Source organism: Galeopterus variegatus, unplaced genomic scaffold (assembly GCF_000696425.1).
Source record: "Galeopterus variegatus unplaced genomic scaffold, G_variegatus-3.0.2 Scaffold3010, whole genome shotgun sequence".
Taxonomy (NCBI): domain Eukaryota; kingdom Metazoa; phylum Chordata; class Mammalia; order Dermoptera; family Cynocephalidae; genus Galeopterus; species Galeopterus variegatus.
This window is the reverse complement of record NW_007729121.1, coordinates 121,537-146,263: the sequence shown is the minus strand read 5'-3', so window position 1 is coordinate 146,263 and position 24,727 is coordinate 121,537. Positions and strand designations below refer to the sequence as shown.

The window sequence follows — 24,727 nt, the reverse complement described above, 5'->3', positions numbered from 1 at the left end:
TATTTCTCACTCTTTGACATTGGAGGCATCCACGCAAATTTATTCCCCAGTCCACTTCCTCTCATTTTTCCATGAAGATGTCTGAAGATGCTCTTTTCTCTCTGTCACTCCTTTTGCTTGACCCTTCCTTGGTGTGCTTTTATCTAGATGTTGTCTTCCACCCCCACCCCCAGCCCCCACCCCCGCCTTTGGCAACCTAGTCTTTAGTCATTTTGAAAGCAGACTGGCCGATTTCTTGTCATGTGATCTTCCACGAAATGCAAGTTCTATCTTCAAGGTGACCTCATCAGTGAGGCCTTTCCTGATCACTGTGACTGTAATCATAAGCCTCAACACCCTAACCATACACATATTCTCCATCTCCTCTTACTCTGCTTAATTTTTCTCCATAGCCAAAGGTATCATTATGTACATTATACATTTTCTTACTTACATGCTTTTTTTAGAAAAAAAATCTTCCTTAACTTAGTCGGTGCTCATTAAATATTTGTCGAATGAGTGGATAACCAGAATATAGTCATTTGCAGAAAGTAATACATCCAAAGTTCAGCACCATGAAGGATCCAACAACTATATTCTGTAAGGCACAGTTTAGAAAATCACATGTTTAGCTTTGAGAAGAAAAGAGAAACTTGAAGGAACATTGGATAACTGTTTTAACACTTCTGAAGGAGTGTCCTATGAATGAAAGGCAGAGTTACTCTCTGCATTTAGTGCTACTCCATGTGGCAGCACTGGGACCTAAGGATAGAAGTGAAGAGAAGGTAAATTTTAGCTCAATATAACAAAAAAAGTAATCTAGTGAAATGTTATGCTTCCTGAAGCTGGCTTCCAATAATAGAAAATAAGGAAGCAGAAGCCAGATGAGTGTCTCTAGAATATTGCAGGCAAGACACCTGCTTTCGTGGGAGGATTAAATGGGTGATTCCCAAGTTGGGTTCCAACTCCAAGATTCTAGAAAGGTAACCTGACTTTAGAAGAGGAAAAAAATGTCAACACTTCATAAAGTATCGCTGGTGTTAGTACCTCACTACTCTTATGATTCAAGTCTAGTAAGATTGCCAGATCTGGGAAGCACTGCAAGATGAAATGACATCAGGAAGTCTGGGGACTAGGGCCAAGATTTGCCAAAAAATAGTCCTATGATCATTTGCAAGTTACTCCACTTCTCTGGGTCTCCAGTAAGTCCTCACTAAATTAAAGCCTTGTCCTACCCAGAACCAGCCCAGCAATAACCACTGAGCCACCTCAGGAAGTGCCCCGGGCTCTCCCAAGCCAGGGCAGTGGGGGACCTCGGACCTCGGCCACGACCCCCAACACACACAACCAGCCCAGTGACAACCACTGAGCCACAACAAGAAAGGGCCCTGGGTGCTTGAGCTGGGGTGGTGGGGAGAGAGGGCTTTTGCCACACCCCCCTGACATCTGCACCCAGCCCAGCTATGACCAAGCCACCACTGGTTTCCCCTATGGGTATGAGGGGGGTGCCACAGGCCTCAATCCCACCTCTCTTCCTTTCTCCTTCCATTCCATTTTCTTCTCCTTTCCCCTCTCCCCCTCCCTCCCAACTGGTCCAAAACATCATAGAATGTAAAAAATATATATTTAAAAAAAAAGCCTTGTCCTAAATTGTCGGGTCCGCCGCCGGCCGACCCGTACAGCCCTAGCCTCGTTGCTTCTGGTGGGCGAGCAAACGGCCCGGGATTCCTCTTTCCCTCCTTTCCCCTTTAGAAGGAGACAGGGAAAGAGAGCCGCTGTGAAGAGAGGTGAGCACACCGCAGGGACACTCAGCCGCGCGGGGGTTCTGCCAAGCAGTTCCGTTTATTAGCACACAAGCACTTGTTTTTAAAGGTAAATGGGGAAGGCAGGTTTTTTACATCCTCCAATCAGCTTAAGGGTCCTGTCTCAATGCCTATCTATTGCAATCACGCAGTGTTCACGAATGCGGCCAATAAGGGCTAAGGCAAGGTTCCCGCAGACACTCCCACCCTACTTCCTCCCGGCGCTGTCTTAGGCTGCCACGTTAATCCACTTGTAATGTCACTTAAGGTGGTGTTAGTTTTTAAGGCCTGACACTACTCCATCCAACTGCTCTTCCTTATGTTAAGCTCAATGTTCAATTCTCAATCCTCATTTGATTAGACTATTTAGTAATATGTGACACAGCTAATTGTCTTCATCACATAGTTTCCAGGATACCGCGCTCTCTTGGCTTTCCTCCTACCTCACTGGTAGCTTCTTCATGTCTTCTTTTAGTGTTTCCACTTTGCTATGGTCTAAATGTATGTGTTCTGCCAAAATTTATATATTGAAATCTAACCCCCAAGGAGAATCCTATTCAGTCAAATCCTTCTTTACCAGAGGAGTTCAGAAACTAGAGGAAAAAGTCCTCTGGACCAGTTGTCCAATATCTGTTCTTCAAGTGTGCAAAAGGTTAGAGAGCTCCGAGCTTGAAAAGCAGAATGAAACAGCTACTTATTCAGAAAAGAGTTATTTTGACACATTACAGCAAGTGCTTCTCACTTCCAAGGGACCAGTAAAGCTCTAAGCTGTGCTATGCTTTGGTTCACAGAGTCTAAATCTTACTCTGAATGATTATCACTGAAGACAAATTCCGAAAACAAGTAGGACTGTGAGTGAACACACATCACTGTGCTGGCCTGTGCTTCTTTGTTTTGACTGATGAAATATCTTTCATGGATGTTTTTTAGGTGTTGAACTACCAAGATTAATAAGATAGCACCAAAGATTTGAGTAACTTCAGCTTGGTTTCTAATACCTTGGTTTGCCTTTTTCCAGGCATGGCCTGTGTATGGTTTTGGGGTTGTCTAAAGATTTTGATGAAGAAGTACCAAACAATGCTGATAGAATCTGATTTTCTAAAAAAATTCCCAGTAGTTACTGAGTAGTTGAGGCTGAAATTGGTACAATTGACTTCAAGCAAATCTATGACCTGTTTTCTTATGTAGGTTAAAAATTAGTACTAAATTTGACATTTTCCAGGATTTAAGCCAGGGTAGATGCTAGGGCTGTGGAATTATCTGAAAACCAAGATTTGCGTTTTCACCATTTTTCCTGTTTATTTCCATTTCATTTCACTCTTTCTCCAGGAAAGGAAATGGGCCTGTTAGTATCTCTTACCAGGCTTCACACACTCACCAGAACAAAGAGGCTATTTGGATCTTTGGCTCTGGTGAGATTTAGATAACAGAATCTGTTTTCACTGATAGCTGGGAAACAGACGTGACAACATTCCTTTTCAGACTTGGCTTCCTAAAGCTTTCTTTATTTTTCCTTTTAGTACAATAATGAGGGTCGACAGGGCGACTTGACACCATTAGTGGTAAATGAATTTTTCAATAAGAACTAACAGAGAAAAACTATGGAAATTCAGATTTATTTTTTGACCCAGAGAGTTCTAGATCTCCTTATGTCCTTGCTCTCCAGCTATACCTCAGGAGAAATTTCAGCAAAGGCATCTCTCCAAATTAATCCAATAGCTGTCTCCTTCAATTCTCCTCCCTGGAACTCTTCTTCTGTCTTCCTACGAGTCCTGGCCTTACCCTACGCATCTCTCCCCTGGATGAGTAAAGGCAGTAGAGTGAACTCAAGTCTTACCCTGAGGCTTATCTTTGTACACTTAGCAATAGTTCCTCCTTTTCATATAGGAACATTTAAAAACAAGCAGTCTCAAATGTGAATTGGATTCTGTCCTATTTCTCCCCCAAACTGGGAAGAAGCTGTTCATTTTTATAATAAAAAAGAAGTTTTATTATAAAAAACTTAAAATAAAATAATAGAATAAAATAATAAATGAGACTAAAAAAAAAGATAAAAGAAGTTGCACATTTGTGTAATAGATATTTAAAAACTCTAATCTGGTATCTTGCACATAACACACATTTTAACTCCTACTTTAAACTTTCAGGATGCTTTTTATGGCATGTTATGCCCTACTTTAAAATCTCTGTCAGCCTAATATTACTGTTTCCTTCCCTTATTAATTTATCTCCAAGGTCATGCATGGAAACACCTTTCAGTGGAAAGAACCCATCTGCTTTGCCAAAAATGTACAATATAAACCTTCATTTCTACAAGGGTCTAAAAAAAATCCAAGAATCCAATTAGAATGCTTCCAAAGCAGAGTTTCCTCAAGCTTGCTTTGTGTAACACTAGTCTCAGGGGTTGATGCAGTAAACAAAAAATAAAACTGGGGAGCAGGAGGAATGATATAATATTACAGCTACTTTCTTTAAAATTCAAAATGCATGTTAGCATTTTAAAGGGTTATAGGCATTCTAAAGTGAAGATATTTATTTAATTTTATTTAACCCCTTATTTCTCAAACTTATTTGATTACAGAACTCTTTTCACGTATGCATGCAACAGTAACATACTGTTGAACTAGGGTTCTATGTTACATAGTCTGGAAATTGTGCTAAAAATGTTATTCTCTATTTCTCAAAAATTATTTATTTTATTTATTCCCCCAGATATTTTTCTCACATAGACTTAAGTTCTTTAGGTGGAGTGAATATATCAATTTTTGTTTATTTTGTTTTTAATCCCACTCACAGGGGAAAAGTTAAAAATTTTTGATTGATCCACTGATACTAAACACTTTCATTCTAATAGTGGCATTTACTTTAACTTGAGTAAGTTACATTTGGGATAGAAAATGTTAATTGAGGGATATAGTAAAATTGGGTGTCTGCTCAGGGACAAAGTTGTGTATTGAATGACTGTGGTGCTTTTGTTTATTTGTTGGTTAGTTTTTGTGTTTGTCATTCAGGATGTTGTTGATTTACATGACGTGTTCCCGCATACTCAAGGCTTGTCTGCCTGTAATCTTCCCGTTCATTTTAGGTCTAGGTAACATTTCTCTGGCTACAGGCTTTGCTTGGATTTGCAAAGCTGTGTTACTCATCACAGTCTCTAGGACGTCTCTCTCCTTAAAGAGAACATGAAGGATGATTCCCAAGTATAAGTGGTGTAAAGATGAAGAGACCGATTTACCTGGAAACATAACTTCCCCTCAGCTTCAATGTTTGTCACCAGTGTTAAGTGTTAGCAATGGCCCCAGGCCACTGTAATTTTTGGCAAGAGCTGTGGCTTCCAGTAACTTCTCCATGGAATGACTGCTTGATCACATGATATGGCCCTCCATTACACAGCCCCGCCCGGCATAATCCTCCCAGCACCTCTGGCAGGCAGCCTTCAGAGCACTGTACCATCTGCAAACAAGACAGTACCTGGCACACACCCTCGGGAATGGTCAGGGTTCTGGCTCGTTCTCAACATACTAGCTACAGCTCCATCCCTTTCTCTCTCACTCTAGACAGCATACTGGGATAGAGAGTAGCCTTGAGTCCGCTCTCACTTTTCTTGAGCCTAACTTGTATGATGGGAATGAAATGTGCCTTTTGGTTCAGACCCCTCGCTGTGGTAGCCAGCCACACAGTGAAATAATGTCAAGTGCACACTAGTGTGTTTCCGTCTCTTAGAAGAACGCATCAAAACCTTTTTAATAAAATGCTCTTGGGACATAAAAAAACAAACAAAAAGTAAATCACTCACAAATTTGGATCTTTTATTAGCAAAAAATTACTTAGGGACCCACTTATATAACACTGGGGTGAGAGTCACTGCACTAACCGGCAGCCCCTGGCAAGGTCAATACAAGGTCAAAGTCAGTACTATACTGGTCACTTAAGTGACAGCTGCTATGAATCGTCATCCTCTCAAAATAAGAGAACTGATTTCTATGGTAAACCAGGCACTATACTAGGTGTTTCCCCAATTTCTCACCACTCTACTTAATAAAGGTAGTATTTTTCAGAAACTGAGGCTTTGGTTGCTTCTGTAACTATGTCCAAAGCTAATCTGTAGTGGTCAGGCTTTCTCAAAGCCTGAGATCTTTTCCACCATAGCATATTGCTGCTCTGTTATCAAAGTTCTCTAAGGAGGAGAACCAATGTAATGTTCATTCACATGGCCCCATTACATCTTACTGGTCCTGAACTGATTTTCATGCTCTGGAGTTGGTATTAAAGCCTGAGATCTTTTCCACCATAGCATATTGCTGCTCTGTTATCAAAGTTCTCTAAGGAGGAGAACCAATGTAATGTTCACATGGCCCCATTACATCTTACTGGTCCTGAACTGATTTTCATGCTCTGGAGTTGGTATATATAGCCTATTTCTTTCTCCTGTCTTATTCTTCCTTTTTATTTCATAAAATACAGGAATATCCTTTTACATTAATCCTTGCATCAATCTTGGAATTACCATTATTTCTCAAACAAGTTATGTAACAAGTTATGTAAGCCAGCTGCCAGTAGTGGTCCCTTGTTAAACTTTCAATTTTGTTGTTCCACAGAGTTACTACTGAAATACCTAAGCCCATTTGCAAAGTATAATTTGTTTGGTGAAGGCTGTCTTTAAAGTAGTTTTGTGTAGTGATTGCAGAGAACTAATTTTAAAACTATGGTATTGGTTGAAAATATCCAAACACTTCATAGATGCAGCAGTGACCCATAAATGAAGGAGTGACTTAATAAAAAGGACAAGTAAAGTGTCACATCCTCTGCCTACATTCAGATCTGTTAGATATGTGTAGTTAAATGTAGGTATGTTAATTGCTAATTATTAATTTAAGCATTTCTTTATGTCTATTCATTTAAGAGAAATAAAAAAATCTTACTTTGTGAAAAATGACACCCATCATTGAGAGAAAGGATTTCATTATGAAAAGCTGAATTCACAGTTCAGACTTCTGTAGATATTGAAGGTTGCAGCCAAGATAAAGAAATTGATAATGCCCTTCTGTTTTAGAATAGGAAGAGATGAGAGAAAATGAAACTCAGGATCTATTTGTGGTCTGCAAAGAGGAACAGGTGTGAGGTTCTGTAAGAAAAGACAGGTTAAGAAGTGTGTGAAACTCTCAAATATATCACTTTGTCTGCCATCACAGATAATACCCAGCAAGAAAGCGCCTCCATAGAAGGTATGGTAATTCCCAATACTATTGGAAGTCTGGAATGACCAAGTAATTTAAATGTTCAACTAGGAAGCAGCTAAAGAAACTATTGCTAAATAAAAATTATTGGAGGACATTGTCCTGGACTCAGTTTTGGCACTAGGCTCCAGGAGACCAGACTAAAAATCAAAATGGAGTCACTGAAACAAAACTAAGTTTTCTGATCTTCTAAGAGGTCAGGGGGGAGAGGGGGAGGGAGAGAGAGAGGGAGAGAGAGAGAGAGAGAGAGAGAGAGAGAGAGAGAGAGAGAGATAATAGCCAATATCCCAAATGGGCCAGTTAAAATCTTCAACAGTCATGATAATAAGTTCCCTCTGCTTTAATCCTTACACAAAAGAATTAACCTGATGCTAATCAGTTATCTTTCTATTGTTCTGTCTCCCTATCCCTGCCTCACAAGGAAAACAACTTGGAAATGACCAATCTGCTTTTTGTCTTTTGCTTCTGCTTTCTCCAGTCCTTTTTCTGTCGATAAAGCCAACTTCTTTTGCCCAGGTCTTTGGAACACTTATTCTATTTTATAGAATGAAGTGTTGCCCAATTCTAGAATCACAAATAAAGCCAACTGAGATCTTTAAACTAAATCTGTGTACTTTTGTCCTTTGACACTACACTGGTTACCTAGGAAGCATTCTGATTTCAAACAGATATAAATAAGAGGTGGAAGGAATTCACTCTCAAGGATGGATATGAGGGTAGTTTAAAATGTGAGAATAATTAAAGCGGTTCTGTTATCGACTGAACTGTGTTCCCTCAAAACTCATATGTTGAAGCCCTAACCTCGGAATGTGACTGTATTTGAATAGGGCCTTTCAAGGGATAAGTAAATTGAAATGAGGCCATTTTGGCAGACTCTAATCCAGGCAGGCCCTACTCAAATCTGATTGGTGTCCTTATAAGAAGAGGAGATGAGGACATACAGAAAGAGACACCATCAGCATGTGCACAGAGGAAAGACCATGCAAGGACACAGCAAGAGGGCAGCCACCCGCAAGCCAAGGAGACGGGCCTCAGAGGCCTGCACCTTAATCTTGTACTGTTGTGGAACTGTGAGAAAATAAATTTCTGTTGTTTAAGCCACTCAGTCTGTGCTATTTTGTTATGGCAACTCTAGCAAACTGACATAGAGTTTAAATGTCCATAAATGTCAATGTTTAAGCTTTGATAAAACCTACTAAGAAAGGGTGAAAAAGGCCATTTTCTTTATTTTCAGAGCTTGACGGTCACGGGAAAGGTAGTACAGCTGTGTGGGGATCATGATGCTACGTTGACACACAGCAGAGAGAAAGCAGAGCTCTTCGATTACACCTTCCTTCTGTTGAGCTGAACGATCTTCAAACTGAAAAGGGCAGAAGGTCATTGGTAATAAAGGTCAAATATTAGTGATATGATTACAGAAGAAGTCCTAGCTGCTCTAAATGAGGGCCTGTTATACACCCCGCCCCCTAAATTCATAGGTTGAAGTCTCGACCCCCAATACCTCAGAAGGTGACTGTATTTGACAATAGGATCAAAGAGATAATTAAAGCTAAAGGATGTCATTAGGGTGGATCTTAGTCCAATATGACTGGTATTCTCATAAGAAAGGGAGATGAGGACACAGTAAAACACAGAGGGAAGGCCATGTGAAGTCACAGGGAGAAGACAGCTGTGTACAAGCCAAGGGGAGAGGACTCAGAAAAAACCAACCCTGCTGACACTTCGATCTCAAACCTCTAGCCTCCCCAAATGTGAGGAAATACATTTGTTTGTTTTTGGTGGCTGGCCAGTATAGGGATAGAACCCTGGACCTGGGTGTTATCAGCACCACGCTCTAACCAACTGAACCAACCGGCCAGCCCTGGAAATATATTTCTGTTGTCTAGTTCAACCAGTTTGTGGTCTTTTGTTATGGCAGCCCTAGGAAACCAATACAGGGTTCATCTTCTGGCTCAGATTCACAATTTTTTTTTATTTATGGAACACGGATAATAGCCTAAACAGAAGATGACAGACATGTGGTTCAGTAGCTGCATGAATGAAATAGAATTGAGGGCTGGCTGGTCAGCTCAGTTGGTTAGAATACAGCCTTGTAACACCAAGGCCACAGGTTCAGATTCCCATACCCAAGAGCTGCACCCCCACCCCCCACACCCGCAAAAATAAAGTAGAATTGGGAGACTTTGTAACAAGTGTGAGCAATCTGAGTCCACTGTGGGATGTAGCTACTAAAAAAATCAAATGGAGTGTTAGGCTGCAGACTAAAGTGGGCAACAGACTATTCCATGATGTGGTGGTCAGAGCACTCAGAATATTGTAAAAAGACACAGACAAACCAGAACACATTTAGAGTAGAGTGGCCAGGGTGTGGAAGGAACCAGAACTGTGCCATTTATGCACGTGTTGAAAGAAGTGCCCGTTTTACCTTGTGAAGAGAGGACTCAGAAGCAGCACGAAAACTGGCAAATGTGCAATCTTTGGTGTAGAAAAGAATTGTTCTGCTTGGTCACTGAGGGTACAATAAGAATAACTGAGTGCGAGTTTAAAGGAAAGAAATATGGGCTTTAAATGGGGTAAGAACTTTCTAGTAACCAGAGCAGCCCAAAAATAGAATGCACTGTCTGAAGAGCTAGTGAACATCTCACAAAGTGCAGACATTTAAGCCTAGTTTGGGGATGCTATGGTAGGACTGCAGCAAAGACGTTCTAACAAGGGATGTTCCTGTATTTCCTACTCAGGGGATCTGGAAGATACCTTAGGGCAGGGAATGGCATTAAGTGCAGAACAGAGGTAGTGGCGGAGAAGTAAAAAGCCATCAGAATCTCTGAGCAGTGATGGAACCCATAGGCAATGTCCATCATTCTGACACAATCAGCAGCTAATTATCTTCCCCCAGGGACATCTCCACCAGGGAATGTGAGTGTGCTGAATTTCAACAGTAGAAAGAGAAACTGCTAAATTTGAGAACTTTCATTTTTATACATTATAATCTCATCTCTATATTTTTTAATTTCATGCTTAACAAAAGTCCCTAACTCCTTTTTTTAAAAAATTTTTTTTATTTTGTCAATATACAATGTAGTTAGTTATTGTGTCCCATCACCGAAACCTCCCTCCCTCCTCTCTCTCCCCTCTCCCACCCAGGTGTGTCCCCTCCATTTTCTTGTTGTAAGAACTTCAAAAAAAAAGTTGTGGTTGTTATATCTTCCTCTCCCCCCCCCCCCGGGTTTTTTTTGTTGTTATTGTTGTTGATGTTGTTGTTTGTTTGTTTTTGTGTGTGTGTGTGAGAGTGTGTGTGTGTCAAAAGTCCCTAACTCCTAAAAGCTGCTTCCTCCCCTGCAGGACTGGCTTCATGGGCAGTCTCACAGGACCCATGCTCTGAAGAGCCCCGTGCTTATTGTTCTGCTGTCACCATCTTAATATTCTTAATTTTGGAACAAAGAGTCCCACGTGTTCGTTTTGCACCAGACTCAGCAAAATTTGTAAGGTGCTCCTGCTCCCTCCCCGTCTTTGAGTGATACTCCTCTTTGCATTCGGATGCCTTCTTTTTTGCCTTCTTTGCTCATACAAACCTGGGTCAAACAGGGAACGGTGGTGTATGTGTTTGGGAAGCAGTATGGCCTGGAAGGTCAACACTGGCTTTTCCCTGCAATTTCAACGTTGTGTCACTTGTCAGATTTGGAAGAAGTACCTTAGCTTCAGTTTTGTGACTTATAAATAAGAATAATAATAGTAAAGGCCTCTTTGGCTTCTGAAGGAAATAAATGACATCAAGCATGTAACCAAATATTGCATGACAGCGAATATTTGTCATTATTTGTTTAGGATATTTAAAGGGCATTCAAGGAAAAAGTCGTCCAAGGGTCAGGACTGAATGCCTAGAGTAGGGCAAGACAGAAGACAACACTTAGGGCGGCTGGTAGAGAAATGCTGACTCTGGGGAAAGAAGTGGGCAGCCCCCGCTGGGCCACCACCCCACAGCGCTAGGTGTCCAAGGCAGGTGGCTGCTGAGCCCTAAGCAGGGCCAGCGTGGACTTCATTCCCTCCCACTAGCCCCACGTGGACCGTGGCCTGGTGACTGATGCCACTTCAGAACAAGAACACGGGATACATCTGGGCAGTTCTAGACCATTCTAGAGTCTCTGGATACTAACTGGACATTGGACGGTTTGTGTTTAATCTAGGAGAAAGTGGCTTCACAGAAGGTTCATTTGTGTAATTTAGGAGAGACACAATGAAGAACAAGGACAGAGTTTGAGGTCAGAAGTCCTTAGCTACGAGGGTCTCATAAGAATCATCTCTCAAGATCTCTTTCCTCCCTTTACTTCATCACCATCTCAGATGAATGTCACATCGTGGTGGAGAAAAAAATCCCTGCTGACCTGCTTCTCTAAAAAAACCAAAGACTAAACTAAAATGGAAAAAAACGTAAAGAACCAAAAAACCAAAACCCTCCTTTCAAGTAGAAAATGGGTCGCCGCTTCTTTGCCAGGTCCCGCGCCTTTCTCCTTTGGTTCGTTCTAAAGATAGAAATTCCAGGTTGCTTGTAGCTGCCTTGGACAGAAAAAAAAAAGAAAAAAAAAAAAAAAAGAAAAGAAAAGGAAAGAAATGAGGCTTTCGCTTTCTCCACCAGCAAAGAAATCCTATTTCCTTAAAGCTTTGCTTGCTCCCATTCTCTTCCAGAAATGCCTGCCCAACCTCCCCGCACCGAGACAATAAAAAAGAAATGCGGACAAACACGCACCCCGGCAGCAGGGCTTTCTACGACATGCAGACAGGCCTGCGGGGTCGGGTGACTCAAGCTCACGAGAACGAGCGGGGAGCGCTCCCGACTTTTCTAGAGCCCAGACGTCCTAGGACTCACCTTTCCCTCATCCCGCGCAGTCCCCCTCCTGGCCTCAGACTCTTCCCCCTCCCACCGTTCCCGGAGCCCGGGTGGGCCGCGGCCAGGGAGGCGCGCGGGGTGCCGGCGGCGCCGAGGGCGCTGCACCTGTGGGCGCCGGGGCCGCGGCCCCTCCCGGCGTAGCGGGCGCAGCTCCCCGGCGGCTCCGCTAGGGGTCCCTCTCGGGTGCCGAGCGGGCTGGGCCGGGTCAGCTGACTCTCTGGGCTCCGAGCCCCGCCGCCGCGCTCCAGCTCCGTCAGTTTCCTCGGCAGCGGTAGGCGAGAGCACCCGGACCAGTGCGAGCGCAGGGGCCACCGGTGGCGGCGGCACGGACGGAGCAAGGGCGCGGAGGATCCCACTCGTACAGCAGCGCACTCGGTGCCCCGCGCAGAGTCGCGATGCTGCCCGGTTTGGCACTGCTCCTGCTGGCCTCCTGGACGGCTCGGGCACTGGAGGTGGGTGCCACGCCTCGGAAAGGGTCGGGGGGAAGGTGGGCACGGTAAGGGTCCGGTTCCCGCAAACCTTGAATCCGGAGAAGCCAGGGACGGTCCAGGGGACCCTATCTCCCCTCCGCCCCCGCTTGCGGGCTCCCTGCGCATCTCCGCCTCCGGCCCAGCCCTGCCCCGGGGACGCGCGCTCCGGCCCGCGGAGGGGGAGCGGGCGAGGCACAGGGCTTCCCCGGTCCGCGCCAGCCCCGAGCGCGAAGGGGAGGGGACGACCCTGAGCTCAGACCCTGACTCAGTTTGTGTCTGGAGCGGGGCCCAGGGGAGGCGAGGGACACTCAGATTGGGGGAAGGAAGAGGGAGCACGTGGGGAAAAGCGAAAATGCAGCGTCCCTGGATCCAGTGCCCGGCCGCAGATCACAGCCCTTCCCTTCCTCTCGGGCCCTGGGGAGGAGGAGTCGGGACAGTTCGAGACGCTGGGGGCCCCTCGCTTCTCCGTCCCTGTTCACCTTACCGTCTTACCCCCCAACCCCCTTCCTTGCCTGAGCCGCTCCCCTCTTCATCGTCGCGGCTGCCGGCGGCGGCCGCCTGGGTGCGACCCTAGCCGGGGTCGCGCGCCGCCTGCCGCAGGCAAACTTTGTACATCTCCGCGTCTCTCTTTTGTGTAAGTTGCGAGAGATGGGAGGGGTCGGAGACCCACAACCTCCCCGCACCTTCCTCAAACCTGCACGTCCCGGGCGGACGTTGGCACCTTCAGCTTCTCTCCGAGAGGGAGAAGGTCCCCGGGAACAAAAGCCGCGACACCCCGCCCTCGCCGGCCCGGGGCGCAGTGGGCTGAGCCGCGGTGGTCTGTGCGCCACCCAGGCTCCCGCCCGATTCCCTTCCCGCTGCTGTGCGTCTGCTCGGGAGGGGGCTGGGCCGCTGCTGGGGCCTTTCTGCTTCCCACCTCCGGATCACCTCCGAGGCTTGTTAATTCTGTGCTGGTCTCTAAAGTCCTCGGGGAGAAATACGCAGAGTGGGGTGTGCGTCTGGAAAGGGCAGCGACGGGTGGTGGGGAGGTACGGGCTCTCCCCTCCTGGGCATCGAAGGAGGTGTTTGGTTAAGGCGCGTCCTCCTCCCTCGCAGCTCTGGGGACTCTGGTTTAGTCCCACTGGGGGCACAGGATGATGGGGAGGGTCCGTAGGGTCTTTTTTTTGTAGGGTGCAGATAAAAGGATTGAATTGAGTGAAGATTAAGACGGAGAAGATGGCGCCTCTGCAGTGCAGCAAAGAAAAGCTGTGTGGCAGCTGCAGCCTGGTGAAAGCCACCCACCACTAGGTGTATAACAAGTCTTCTCCATTCACCCAACTTCGAACGTTCAGCTAATGCCTGTGGAAAATCACTATTTTTCTTTTTATCTAAAGATGCTTAGAAGTTGTTTGCGTGACAGCGAGGGCAGAGGAGGTTGTGTTTCTCATTGGTTGGGTTCTCGTTCGGTATCTTACCGTTTGCAACATCCCCTCCCCCCCTTTTCCTCCTCCTTTTCCCCTATCTCATGGTAATTTTCCAAACAAGCAATTTCCAAACAGTTGTTTTCCTGTGATTCCACTGAAGCTGTGCAGACTATCACACCATAACAAATTTTTAGTCCCTAATTTACAAGATCATCGAACTTTTTTCCTTTCTGATTTATACCCACAAGTGTCTGAGGAATCACCCTAGGGCTAGTTAAGACAAGTTTTAAGAATCCAAGAATTTGGTTTTCCATGTTTTAAAAATGTACTTAATGAAGAGAATTCCGATTTCTCCGATGATAAATTTATTTGTATGATTATTTTATTTTCCCTGAATTGTTTTCCTACAAATTAAAAAAAACAAATTTATTAAAAGCATATGATAACTTTTATTTTTGAAGGTTTTGTCAAAACTATATTTAACTTTCTTGAGCAGTATATTTTTCTGTATAAAAAGAGGGAGCATGTAGGCAAATAGGATTCGAATTTATTTTGGGGCCTGTTTGTATTTCTTTTCTCTTGCATCCTTTTGGACATTTCCACAGGTTTTTGTCACCTCTTTCAAAGGGCAAAGGTGAGATTCACATTAGTCTGTTGTGCAAAGTGTTGGTAGAAGGGTAGATGATTCACTCTAATGTTTGAGGGGGATTTATCCACTTCTATCTGTGTTCACTGAAAAGATGTAATTACGAGGTTACTGTCTTTTGTAGAGCTTAGAAAATAGGTCTGCTGCAGGTGGCTCTAAAAAATGAATAAAGGCAATGAGAATGGGGTCTTGGCTTGCAGGAAACGTTATTACTTGGATTGATTTTACCTGGCGTATTGATAGAGTTTATTGATATGAGTTTAACAGACCTTGACATTTATTTATTTATTAAGACTTGCTTCCTCTTAAGTTTTATTTTCCTATACTGGGGGTTTAAGCTAATCACAGTCATCTTGCCTTGGTGGTGGTGCTAATTCACAGATTATAGAAACCTTCCACTGACTACTACTGCCCGAAAGGTAGAAGCCTGCCTATTGAATAGTGAAGCTCACATTGGATGGTGATCTATAAGGAATCACTGTTTAATGCTAGTCATTGGGAAGCCATAAGTGGCAGGCTGTAAAAGCTTCTGTTCCCCTAACCAGCAGAGGCCCCTGAAGCACTTGCAAAGCTATTAGTATTGCAGAGAAGTTACTAGATGAAATAATAATTTCTGGTCCTGACCGAAGAAATGAAAAAGAACATGCAAGATCACAAGGTTAAATTAGGAATACCTGATTTTAAAAAATGAGAAAGAAATAATGTGATCAATTGAATATTGGTTGGAAGGAAAACGGAGGCTATCTTTGTGGTTAAGGCATTCTTGTTACTAGAGGATCCCTATTTTATATTACCCTTTGTGGCATACTAGAGTCTTCTATACAGATATTTGTATGAAGGTTGTCAATCATTCTAGAAATAAACATAGCTATTAAATGCCTTTCACTGGCCATTCAGCTATCACTGAAGTGTAATGAAATTCAATAGAAATATACGTTCTGTTTCTGCAAATTTTATTACCTTTATTACCTTAAGATACTTACAAAATGTCTTCCATTTATACATTTCTTTTTAAGTTTCTACCTTGTTATATCAATTATGAATGCACAGATAAACCTGTACAAATGTACTTTAAATGTAAAGCTTCCAGAATGCAAGATTTAGTTTGCATACACCTCACTACCCCTCTCCCTCCCCCCCCCCAGGAAGTTTGACGTGCACAGGATTATAAAAGAAACTAGAATTTGTTAAGTACTAGAAGGAAAGTACAGATTAAGTGGGCTACTGAGTAAAAGTGTTATAGAGTAAACATCCTATAATTTATAGAGTAAAGGAACAATGGGATGAGATAATCATGGAGCATTTCTTGGTAGTAAATTGCTAGGCAGGTTTGTATCCCAGGTGTGGGGAATAGAGGCTGTCTTTGTATGTACATTATTTGTTTACATGCCTCTCTGCACCTGTCCCCTCCCAGACAGACAGTTTCTCTTCAGGCCTAAGTGAATGGGTAGGGTCTTTGTCTTCAGTTTTCTATTGCCTGTGCCTGTTTTAGAGCCAGGTGCAAGTGAGGTTCTGAAATAATCAAAGAATGAGCAAGTGTAGAATTTGAGTTGATTAATCCCTTCATATATTCATTAGGGAGACTTTTATTGATTCTCTTTTTGGGCCAAGCCCTGTCCTTAAGCTCTGAAGATATTGGGGTGAGCAAAACAGTGTTTTCCTTCATGAAGCTTCCAGTCTTGTGGGGAGGATGGACAGTATACAAATCATTATAAATATGGGTTCATGGACTGTCACAGATGCTGGTGCAAGTTACATCCAGATATAAACCCTTGGAAAGGCTGTCACCCTGTCTCACAGCTAATATTCAGATGCACCCTGATGAATGGGCAGGAGAAGACAGAGGGGTGGAGGCTGCGGAAGCTCAGGTGAGGGGATGGGCAAGCCTCTGAACAACCGAGTTTAAGCAATAAAACGTATATTTCTTAATTTTTGTTTTTTGTTAAAAAAAAAAAAAAAAAGGGCAGACTACCCAAACCATCATACTGAATGTGCAAATGCAAACCTTGGTAAAGGGGAAAATTGAGTTTAAGCAATAAAACGTATATTTCTTAATTTTTGTTTTTTGTTAAAAAAAAAAAAAAAAAGGGGCAGACTACCCAAACCATCATACTGAATGTGCAAATGCAAACCTTGGTAAAGGGGAAAATGTTATGTAACTATTTCTTCAGTTTAATATGGATAAGCATAAGAAATAACCATTTCAGTGAAAGAGCTAGTATTTTCCTTTAAAAAGAAATGTTTGGCAAGTTTTCAGATTAATCCTGGTTGATAGATATGCTTTACTGATATTTCTTAGGATTAGAAATCTACCAAAAGCTGGATTAGAAGGATTGCACTAGAAATAAAGTAATTCATTTAAAAAAAAAAAAAAAAAAAAAAGGCTGGACATGTTTGTCGATTGACGGTTTTATGAAAAAGTGATGCTTAATAGATTGGCTAGCTGACTGGTCAGAGTTCACATATTAAACAGTTTACGTGTGTTAAATCTTAGCTGCAATAGGGAGCTAGCTAAGAGGCCATTTTATTTAGATTTATTTTGTACGGCTACTTTTTTATTCTTTTCTTTCTGGCAGCTGGTCAGTACAGGGATCCGAACTCTTGACTTTGGTGTTATTGACACCAGGCTCTCCCAAGTGAGCTAAATGGCCAGCCCTATATGGCTACATTTTGAAGAGGCATGCAATAGAGCTTCAACGTGAACATTGCTAGAATTATAGTATCTTATGAAAGATGATAGTAAACCCACCTCTATGGAAAGAACTGGAATAGTTTCCATATTTATAATATTGATTAATTTTTTCTTTGTGGCTGGTTGGTACAAGGATCTAAACCCTGACCATGGGGTTATGACACTGTGCTCTAACCACCTGAGCTAACTAGCCAGTCCTATAACGTCGACTTTGATTTCAGGTGTGATGTTAGGTCAGTAACACTGAGTCATTGAATGTTTCTCAGGTGTGTAGAGAAGGCAGTGTTGCAAACTAATTGAGACTGGACTAGGACAAAATTGCCTGGGCACGAATCCTGGCTCTGTCTCTTTTGAACTATTGACTGTGGGCAAGCTTCTGTGCCTTTGTAAAATGGGGATAATAGTATTTATGGGTGTTGAGGATTAATACGTATGTAAAGTGTAAAATATATTAATATATATGTAATTGAGTTAATATATATGTAAAATGCTTGAAGTAGTGAATGGCACAATATAAGGACTATATAAGTGTTGTTACTATTATATATGATGATGATGTAAACTGGATGTACTAAAGTCTTGCACATAGTTAAAATTTAAAAATCTATGATATTTCACTTAGTGGCAGTTCTCTATAAGAATGAATAAGTTTTATTTAAATTTTAAAAAACATCATACAGCTTTTAGAATACATGTTCTAAAATTTCATTTATTATTCATATATTTTTTATTTCAGTTGGCTTTTTGGAAAATATTAAAATTTTTGCTCATTGAAAAATTTATTTTTTAATTTTCATTGAAAAATTTTAACAGTACAGAAATGTAGAAAAAGCATAAGCAGTTTTTACACAAATGAGGAAGACTTCTATTTTTAATGTGTACACTGGCAGCTTGCCACACGTCTAATATTGAGCAAGTTTATACACTGGCTCGATTATTAACTCAGCTTATTCATTGGCTATCAGCTCTGCGCAAGGAGCTGTGAACAAGCTTGGTTTAGTTTTCAGCAAAACCTTTTCTAGAAAAATGAATAATCAGGGTTTTCTGACTGGACAGAAATGGAAGACTTCAAATGCCAGCAAAAAAATTTTGGTCCTAGAATGGAAGCTTGAAGTGATATTACCTGAGGACAGAGGAAACCAAAATGCAGACTGCTCGAGAATGAAGCATTTTCCTAAGAAATCACTTTCAAAATAAAACGAATTTATATAACCAGCCATATTATTGCTATCACATCTTTAAAACTTAGTAGTGTGATCTTCTGCTTTATTAAAACTATACATTTTTTTTTAAACCATATTTTGCTTATAAAATAAAAGGTTTTTAATCTCAATTTTAAAATTAGGCTAAGGAGATTTGAAAGCTTTGAGTACGTGAAACTGGTGATATTGTGGTGAAATTATGATTAATATGTTGCAGAATCAAGAAGCAAAGTCCCCAGGAATCTATGTGGATTTTTCTTAACCAGCTCATGTATTTATGATTGTCCTGCCCAACCAAAAGAAGTCAAGAAGTGGGCTGAGGTAGGAGGATGTAAATACAGAAGCCATATTTGTGCATGTTGAGTATGCCTGTTTCAAAATCTGAAATGCCCCAAAACTGTGAAACTTTCTGTGTGCCTATGTGGCACTCAAAGATCATGCTCAAAGGAAATGTTCATTTGGGCATTTCAGACTTCAGATTTTCGGATTAGGGATGCTCAACCACTCTGTATCTGCATATATTTCCAAAATCCAAAAAAAAAATCCAAAATTCGAAACACTTCTTGTCTCTAGTATTTCAGATAAAGGATACTCAAGCCGTAATAAACATCCTGCTCAGAGTAGATACAGTGCAGAATGAATGAGATGGTTCCAGACCCACACGTGTAGGGTCGATGAACAGGGATAAAGAATAAAGAAGATAAACACTTTGAACAATGGAGAAGAAGAATAAGCCTGTTTTGCAGATGAATGGATCCTGATGAACACAATGCATTGATTTCTTAAGGTTTTATTAGTGATGGACTCAAAACAGTGATTGAATCTCCAAATTTCCAAATGGTCTCTCTTTTTTCTTCCCATGTTCAGAAGATTTTCACATGAGAAATTTGATTCAACGAGACAAATTGTTACTTTTTTTGTTTTGTTTTTTAGTGATTTTGTTGATATGAAATTGTTCTTTGCCTGATTCTTTCTCTAAGAGAATCTGATAATTTGTCCTGTGCTTTCAATTAGCTTTCAGAGAAAGCCACATACTATCTTCATTGAAGAATGTTAAGGCATCCAACATGAGACTGATGAATTACTTTTCAGCCTTAAAGGATACTTATGAGAATAAGAGATCTGTTGTATAAAGAAAAGTCATTTGTATTAGGTGAAGAAATGCATTCTACTCCTGCTGCTTTGCTAAATTTCAAAGCTTTAATACTATAATATATGTTGACCCAATGGATCACCCCCAGCTTATTTGTTCACTTTTTCCTTGTCTGTGTGTTCTTTATTGGTATTTTTACAGTAAAATTAATGAGGCAGCATAAATTTCATTTTTAATAGGAAATAAAGACAATGATATCCATTAAGGTTTGATCAGTTCAAAAAAGGACTTTTTATATCTGTTCCTGCTATTAGATGAATTTTCAAAAACATTGTTTTTATAAATACCATTACCCAGTTATTTTGTTTGTAATTGAATTGATAGGCACACATGATAAAGATAGATAAGCACTATTTCTTAACCATATTTATTGAGTTTTGTCAACTTTCAAAAAATAAAAAATCCTTATCTACTTGGAAGGTTGAGCCTTTAAAATGTTTTTTTTCTTTTTGGTGGCTGGCCAGTACAGGGGATCTGAACCCTTGACGTTGGTGTTATCAGTATCACGCTTTCCCAAGTGAGCTAACTGGCCAGCCCTTGAGCCTTTAAAATTGATGTAGGCTGGCCAGTTAGCTTGCCTGGTTAGAGCATGGTGCTGTTAACACTAAGGTCAAGCATTCAGAACTCCAGACCAGCCAGCCACCCAAATCAAATCAAATAAAATAAAAACTGATGCAAAAGTTTTTGAAATCTTAGCTTAAGTCTTCAGAGACTAATATTAAAACCTGTCATATAAAAAGTCGTATTTAATAGCAAATATTCTCTATCCTGATGTTCTTAATTGCATATTATGGTTTAACACAAATATGGTTTTGTCATTGCAGTATGTTAGTTTGAGGATATAAGTGAAGAGTTCTTAAACTCCCATAGAAATGTGCAAATATGCAGACAGATTATTCTAAGGATAATTTATTCATATACTTACATATTAAATGAATTAGCAATTTAAAATTAAAATCAAATTTCTGTAGAAAAGCTCCTACCTTATTTTCATACACAGAGAAACCTAGATTCTTAGAGGCACACCCAGTAAAGAAAAATTTACTCTTTCATTTAACAAATGTTTTGGAGGTCATTGCCCCATGGGAGCAGTGAGGGGTAGACAGAATAAATAGGAGGTAGTCAGTAACTTGAAAAAAATTAAGTTGGGTAAGGAATATAGGGGAACACTATGTGGATGTGTGGTTATGTACTATTTTATGTAGTATTAATCAAGGAAGGATTCAGATAGGGTCACTACCCAAATACAGACTTAGATATCTGGAGGAGAGAACTATATATTCACTGGGATGTAAAAGAATAACTGGGGACAGGATCTATTTTGGGGTGGTTAAATATTAAAAACAAAAATGGTGGTGGGGGAGAAGTTAATATGGATTGTGATCATACACTATTATAATTTATTTCATCACTCATGACAATGCCTTACATCTAAATACTTACAGTAAATACATGTTTACTAAATATTTTCAATGAGTACTCTAGAAACTTTATATTGTGGTGATTAAGGATTACGGGTTTGATTTCTTGACAGTTGAGGTAACTCCTCTTATGTTTAAAAACTGAAGAAGATAGAAAGAAAAAGCGTTTTAAATAAGATTCATCTTTTTCAGCCTTTTCTAGAACATTCTATTATGGAAGAATTTCATAAATGCTGTCAGTAACAATAATATTAGTCCTTTGTAACTCTATTTCAGAAATTCAGTAAAAAAAGAATAACTTGAAATATTTCATGAATCTCCTGATTGATTGGGATACTTTCAATTGAGAGTGCCTAAAAGTGATTTTGTTTGAATAAGGTAGTGGTGTTTAGAAAGAAAATGTATATTGGATTTAAATTGAGTGACCATCAAAATGAAAATTTCGTTGTCATTGTCTTTTTTTCAGTTTGCTGATTTTTTTGCGATTCAAAAGCTAGTATTTACTTCTGACTTCAGTGTAAGAGCATCCAAATTGACCCTTTAGTTCAAGGGCTTGAAGCCAGTCCTACTATATTCCATTAACTTGACAGGCATTGAAAATCTAATTGAGGCCATTATGATTAGCATTGTATCTTGCTAGTCTTTTCTCAGGCTTGTTTTTAGTGTTTTGTGTCAAGTGTTAAATCCTTTTATACCACAGAATCCAGAAAATTTAAATCTGATACAAGTAAACCAAATTTTAAAATCTGATCGTTGTTCTTTGGGGGGAAGGTTCTTGGCTAACTGGTAATATGTTTGAATGTGAAGGTAGCTTACATATTGCTGCTAGTTAGAGGGACTTCGAAGGGCTCCACTTTAAAGAGTATGTTTATGACAAAATTGCAAATTTGGAATTGCTGCTTTACATGTTTCGTGAAGTGTGTGAGAAGAAGGAATCCCTGAGGGAAGCTGGAAGATTTGCAGGTGATGATAGGGTGGCTGAAATAGAGGGGAAGCATCATTAATTTATCAGCGTGGCCATTAGAAGTATCCAGGACAAAGATAATGATGTGGTGACAGAAAGGATAGGAGACAGATGTACCCTCTTTGAGGGCAGTCCCTTTCTTTGTATTTTCCATTTGAATATTTCACTTTATTTGTGTGAGTGGGACTCAAAGGTTAAATTTGTATAATTGTGAATTTTCTGGGTCAGATTGTAAGGATGTAAGGTAGTGTTCAGTTTCTGGAGGTATTTCTTATGTGCATGTGTTTTTTAGTTGTGTTTCATTGATTTAATAGTAAAGCCAATGAAGAGATGAGAAAAAAATATTAGTGTCCTTTTTGTCCTGGAGGAAAAAAGACATTGGATAAAATATCATTCTAAGAGTTTATCGTGTGTTACATTGTTAATGCTTTTTAAGAACTCTGACATGTTGGCCTCATTGCTCCTTTGCTCGTTCATATCAGAGGCTGAACACGTGAAACTCAACCCTAACCCAAGTCCATGATTATTCTGTGAGCAGGTGAAGGGAGGGCTTAATGTAGGATGTTTAACTGGGTATTTGGATTATATGTTCACTTGTTCTGACCCTACTCCAGATTTTCTCAGGGCGCTTCTGATTGACTTCTGTGATGCTGATACTGATTTGAAGTTAGAATTTTAAAAATTAATTTACTATCTCACTGTTTCTCCCTCATTTATTTTATGGACATGTACTGGATGGCATGTATGTTTCGATTATGACAGGAGCTCTGGAATCTGGGTTGAGCACTAAATAAATGGAGAAGTAGCTCGGTCTGTGCCTAGAGGGATTTTGCAGCCTGGTGGGGGAGAAAAGATATGCAGAAATAATTAGTGCCATGTGCCAAAGGCTACAGTAAAGGATATACAAAGTCTTCATAGAGATGGCAGACAAGGGCTAGCCAGTTAGTTCACGTGGTTACAGTGCTGTTCTGATAATACCAAGGTCATGGTTTTGGATCCCCAAACTGGCCAGCTGCCAAAAAAGAAAATGGAAGGCAGGCAGCATTTGAACTGGGTTTCAAGGATGAGTGGAGGAGAATTGGAGTGGGGGGGAGGGGCACAGTTCCCAGACAGAAAGAACAGTGAGGGTGTAGAGGTTCAAAAGAGGAAGCTATGGGTATGTGGGTGGGAAAGATGGTGGGGGCAGGGTAGGTGATTGGGGCTTTGGATGCTTTGATGAGTTTGAACTTCATTTTCTCAGCAGTGGGATACTTCAAAATGTCCCTTAAATGGGGCTAGTCATTGATGAGATTTAGGAGCTTTTTTAGAAATCCTTATCAATGTCTTCTTAATCTCATTATCCAGATGGTGACACCTAGCTGCAAGGGAGGCTGGTAAATGTGCTCTGTTAGCATTGTCACCAGGAATATATTCTAGGTTCTCTTCTCAAGGATAAAGGAGAGGTAGGATATTGGGTGACAACTGGCTAGGATGTAGAGGAAAAACAATACCATAAAGGGATGTAGAGGAAAGTGAGTAGACTAATAAACATTGTGATCCAAAACAAAAATTCTGCAAGAGCAATTAGAGCAGGTTTTTGGGATTTGCCTGCTTTTATGTCTCTGCTATTTAACCACATAGGAAGCACATCTTTGTGGAGTGATGGAGGAGGAGGTGGGGGGTGCTTTTTTTATGTTCATGGCAGAAACACCCAAGAGCTGAACCTTCACTCTAGCTTATTGAATTCAAGAGGGTTCAAACTTGTGTTGCTGGGAAATCCCTCCAAGAGGAGGGCTGGAAAAAAGCAGTAATTTCAGTGGCTCAGTGGATAGCAGTGTCAGTTTACTTTCCCTGTTGGTAAACTATCTTTCGTTTGATGTAGAAGCTTCCCCAAAGTGACTTTTTGTTGTTGTGCTTATTCTTTGAAAGGAATATATAAAACAAGCCTTGAGGTTTTTAGAAAAGAGCACGATACTGTGAACCTCTTTTGAGCTAGATCTGCCTTTCACATGGCCCCTCTTTTCTCTTGGTACACAGCTGTTCAGATCTGTTATGGTTTACCTTTGTTACCAGAACAGAATGGAAAGGTTATGGAAAAGAAGAAAGTAAACCTTAATATATTTACATCAGTAAAAATGGGACTGCCATTTAAAAATTCATTTTAATTACTTGTCTGTTTTCTTACTCATATCAATTATTTAAGGTGATCAAATGAAAATATGTCCCAGAGAGTACATGATGAAATAAAGATGTGGGAGAAACTTATTGTACTGAGCAGGCTTGATATAATTATCAGTGTTAGGGAGTGTTTGGAGGTTTGTAGTGGGCATTTTATGTGCACCTAAAGATTTGTTTAAAATATGTCCCAATAGTTTGACATATTGTACATGGTTCTATCTTAAGGAAATGTCTTAACTCTCATGGTTCCTTAAAAGCTGCTCTTGGTTGTACTTTTTAACTCATTTACTTTTGAATCCTTGGTTCCCTTTAAGAGTAATCAAAAGGGTAGTTAATTTTAAATCTTGGCATTTCTTTTTTTAAAAATTTTGAAGTGTCTAACAAGAAAATGTTTTTTATCTTACCACTTCTAGATACTGCCTTCAGAAAAACAGAATTTGTATGTGTCTGGAATAGTTGCTAATTGATGTTAATTGTTTATCTCCTCCTGTGACTGCATCATCCAGCCTATGCCCAGCCTCCTGGTGCCTTCAGCCATGTGAGGTCGGATGCTGATGACCTGTTATTCCTTCTTTTCCTTCCCCTTGGCAGGTGCCATTTCTGTGTGTCGTTTCCAGACTCCACCCCTGGAGAGAGGCGGGGGAGAGGGCGGGGAGAGGGCATCAGATTTGGAGATGTTGAGCTGCTCAAAGTCACAGGAATATTAACAATCAAAA

General features: G+C 40.9%; 1 protein-coding gene and 1 long non-coding RNA gene across 2 annotated transcripts in view; one reads left to right on the top strand and one right to left on the bottom strand.

Moving 5' to 3' along the window:
• Positions 1 to 10,797: 10,797 nt before the first annotated feature.
• LOC103599562 lies at positions 10,798 to 11,942 on the bottom strand. Its single transcript, XR_551299.1, has 2 exons — positions 11,883 to 11,942; positions 10,798 to 11,572 (listed from the first exon to the last, which is right to left on the bottom strand). It is a non-coding gene; the product is annotated as an uncharacterized LOC103599562 (long non-coding RNA).
• A 193-nt stretch (positions 11,943 to 12,135) lies between these two features.
• LOC103599563 (amyloid beta A4 protein-like) overlaps positions 12,136 to 24,727 on the top strand; it is a gene marked incomplete at its 3' end in the record, with an annotated part of 107,125 nt that continues 94,533 nt past the window's right edge. The window contains exon 1 of the mRNA XM_008583712.1: positions 12,136 to 12,355. Within this exon, the coding sequence (XP_008581934.1) occupies positions 12,299 to 12,355 (57 nt within the window). The remainder of the gene's footprint in view (positions 12,356 to 24,727) is intronic.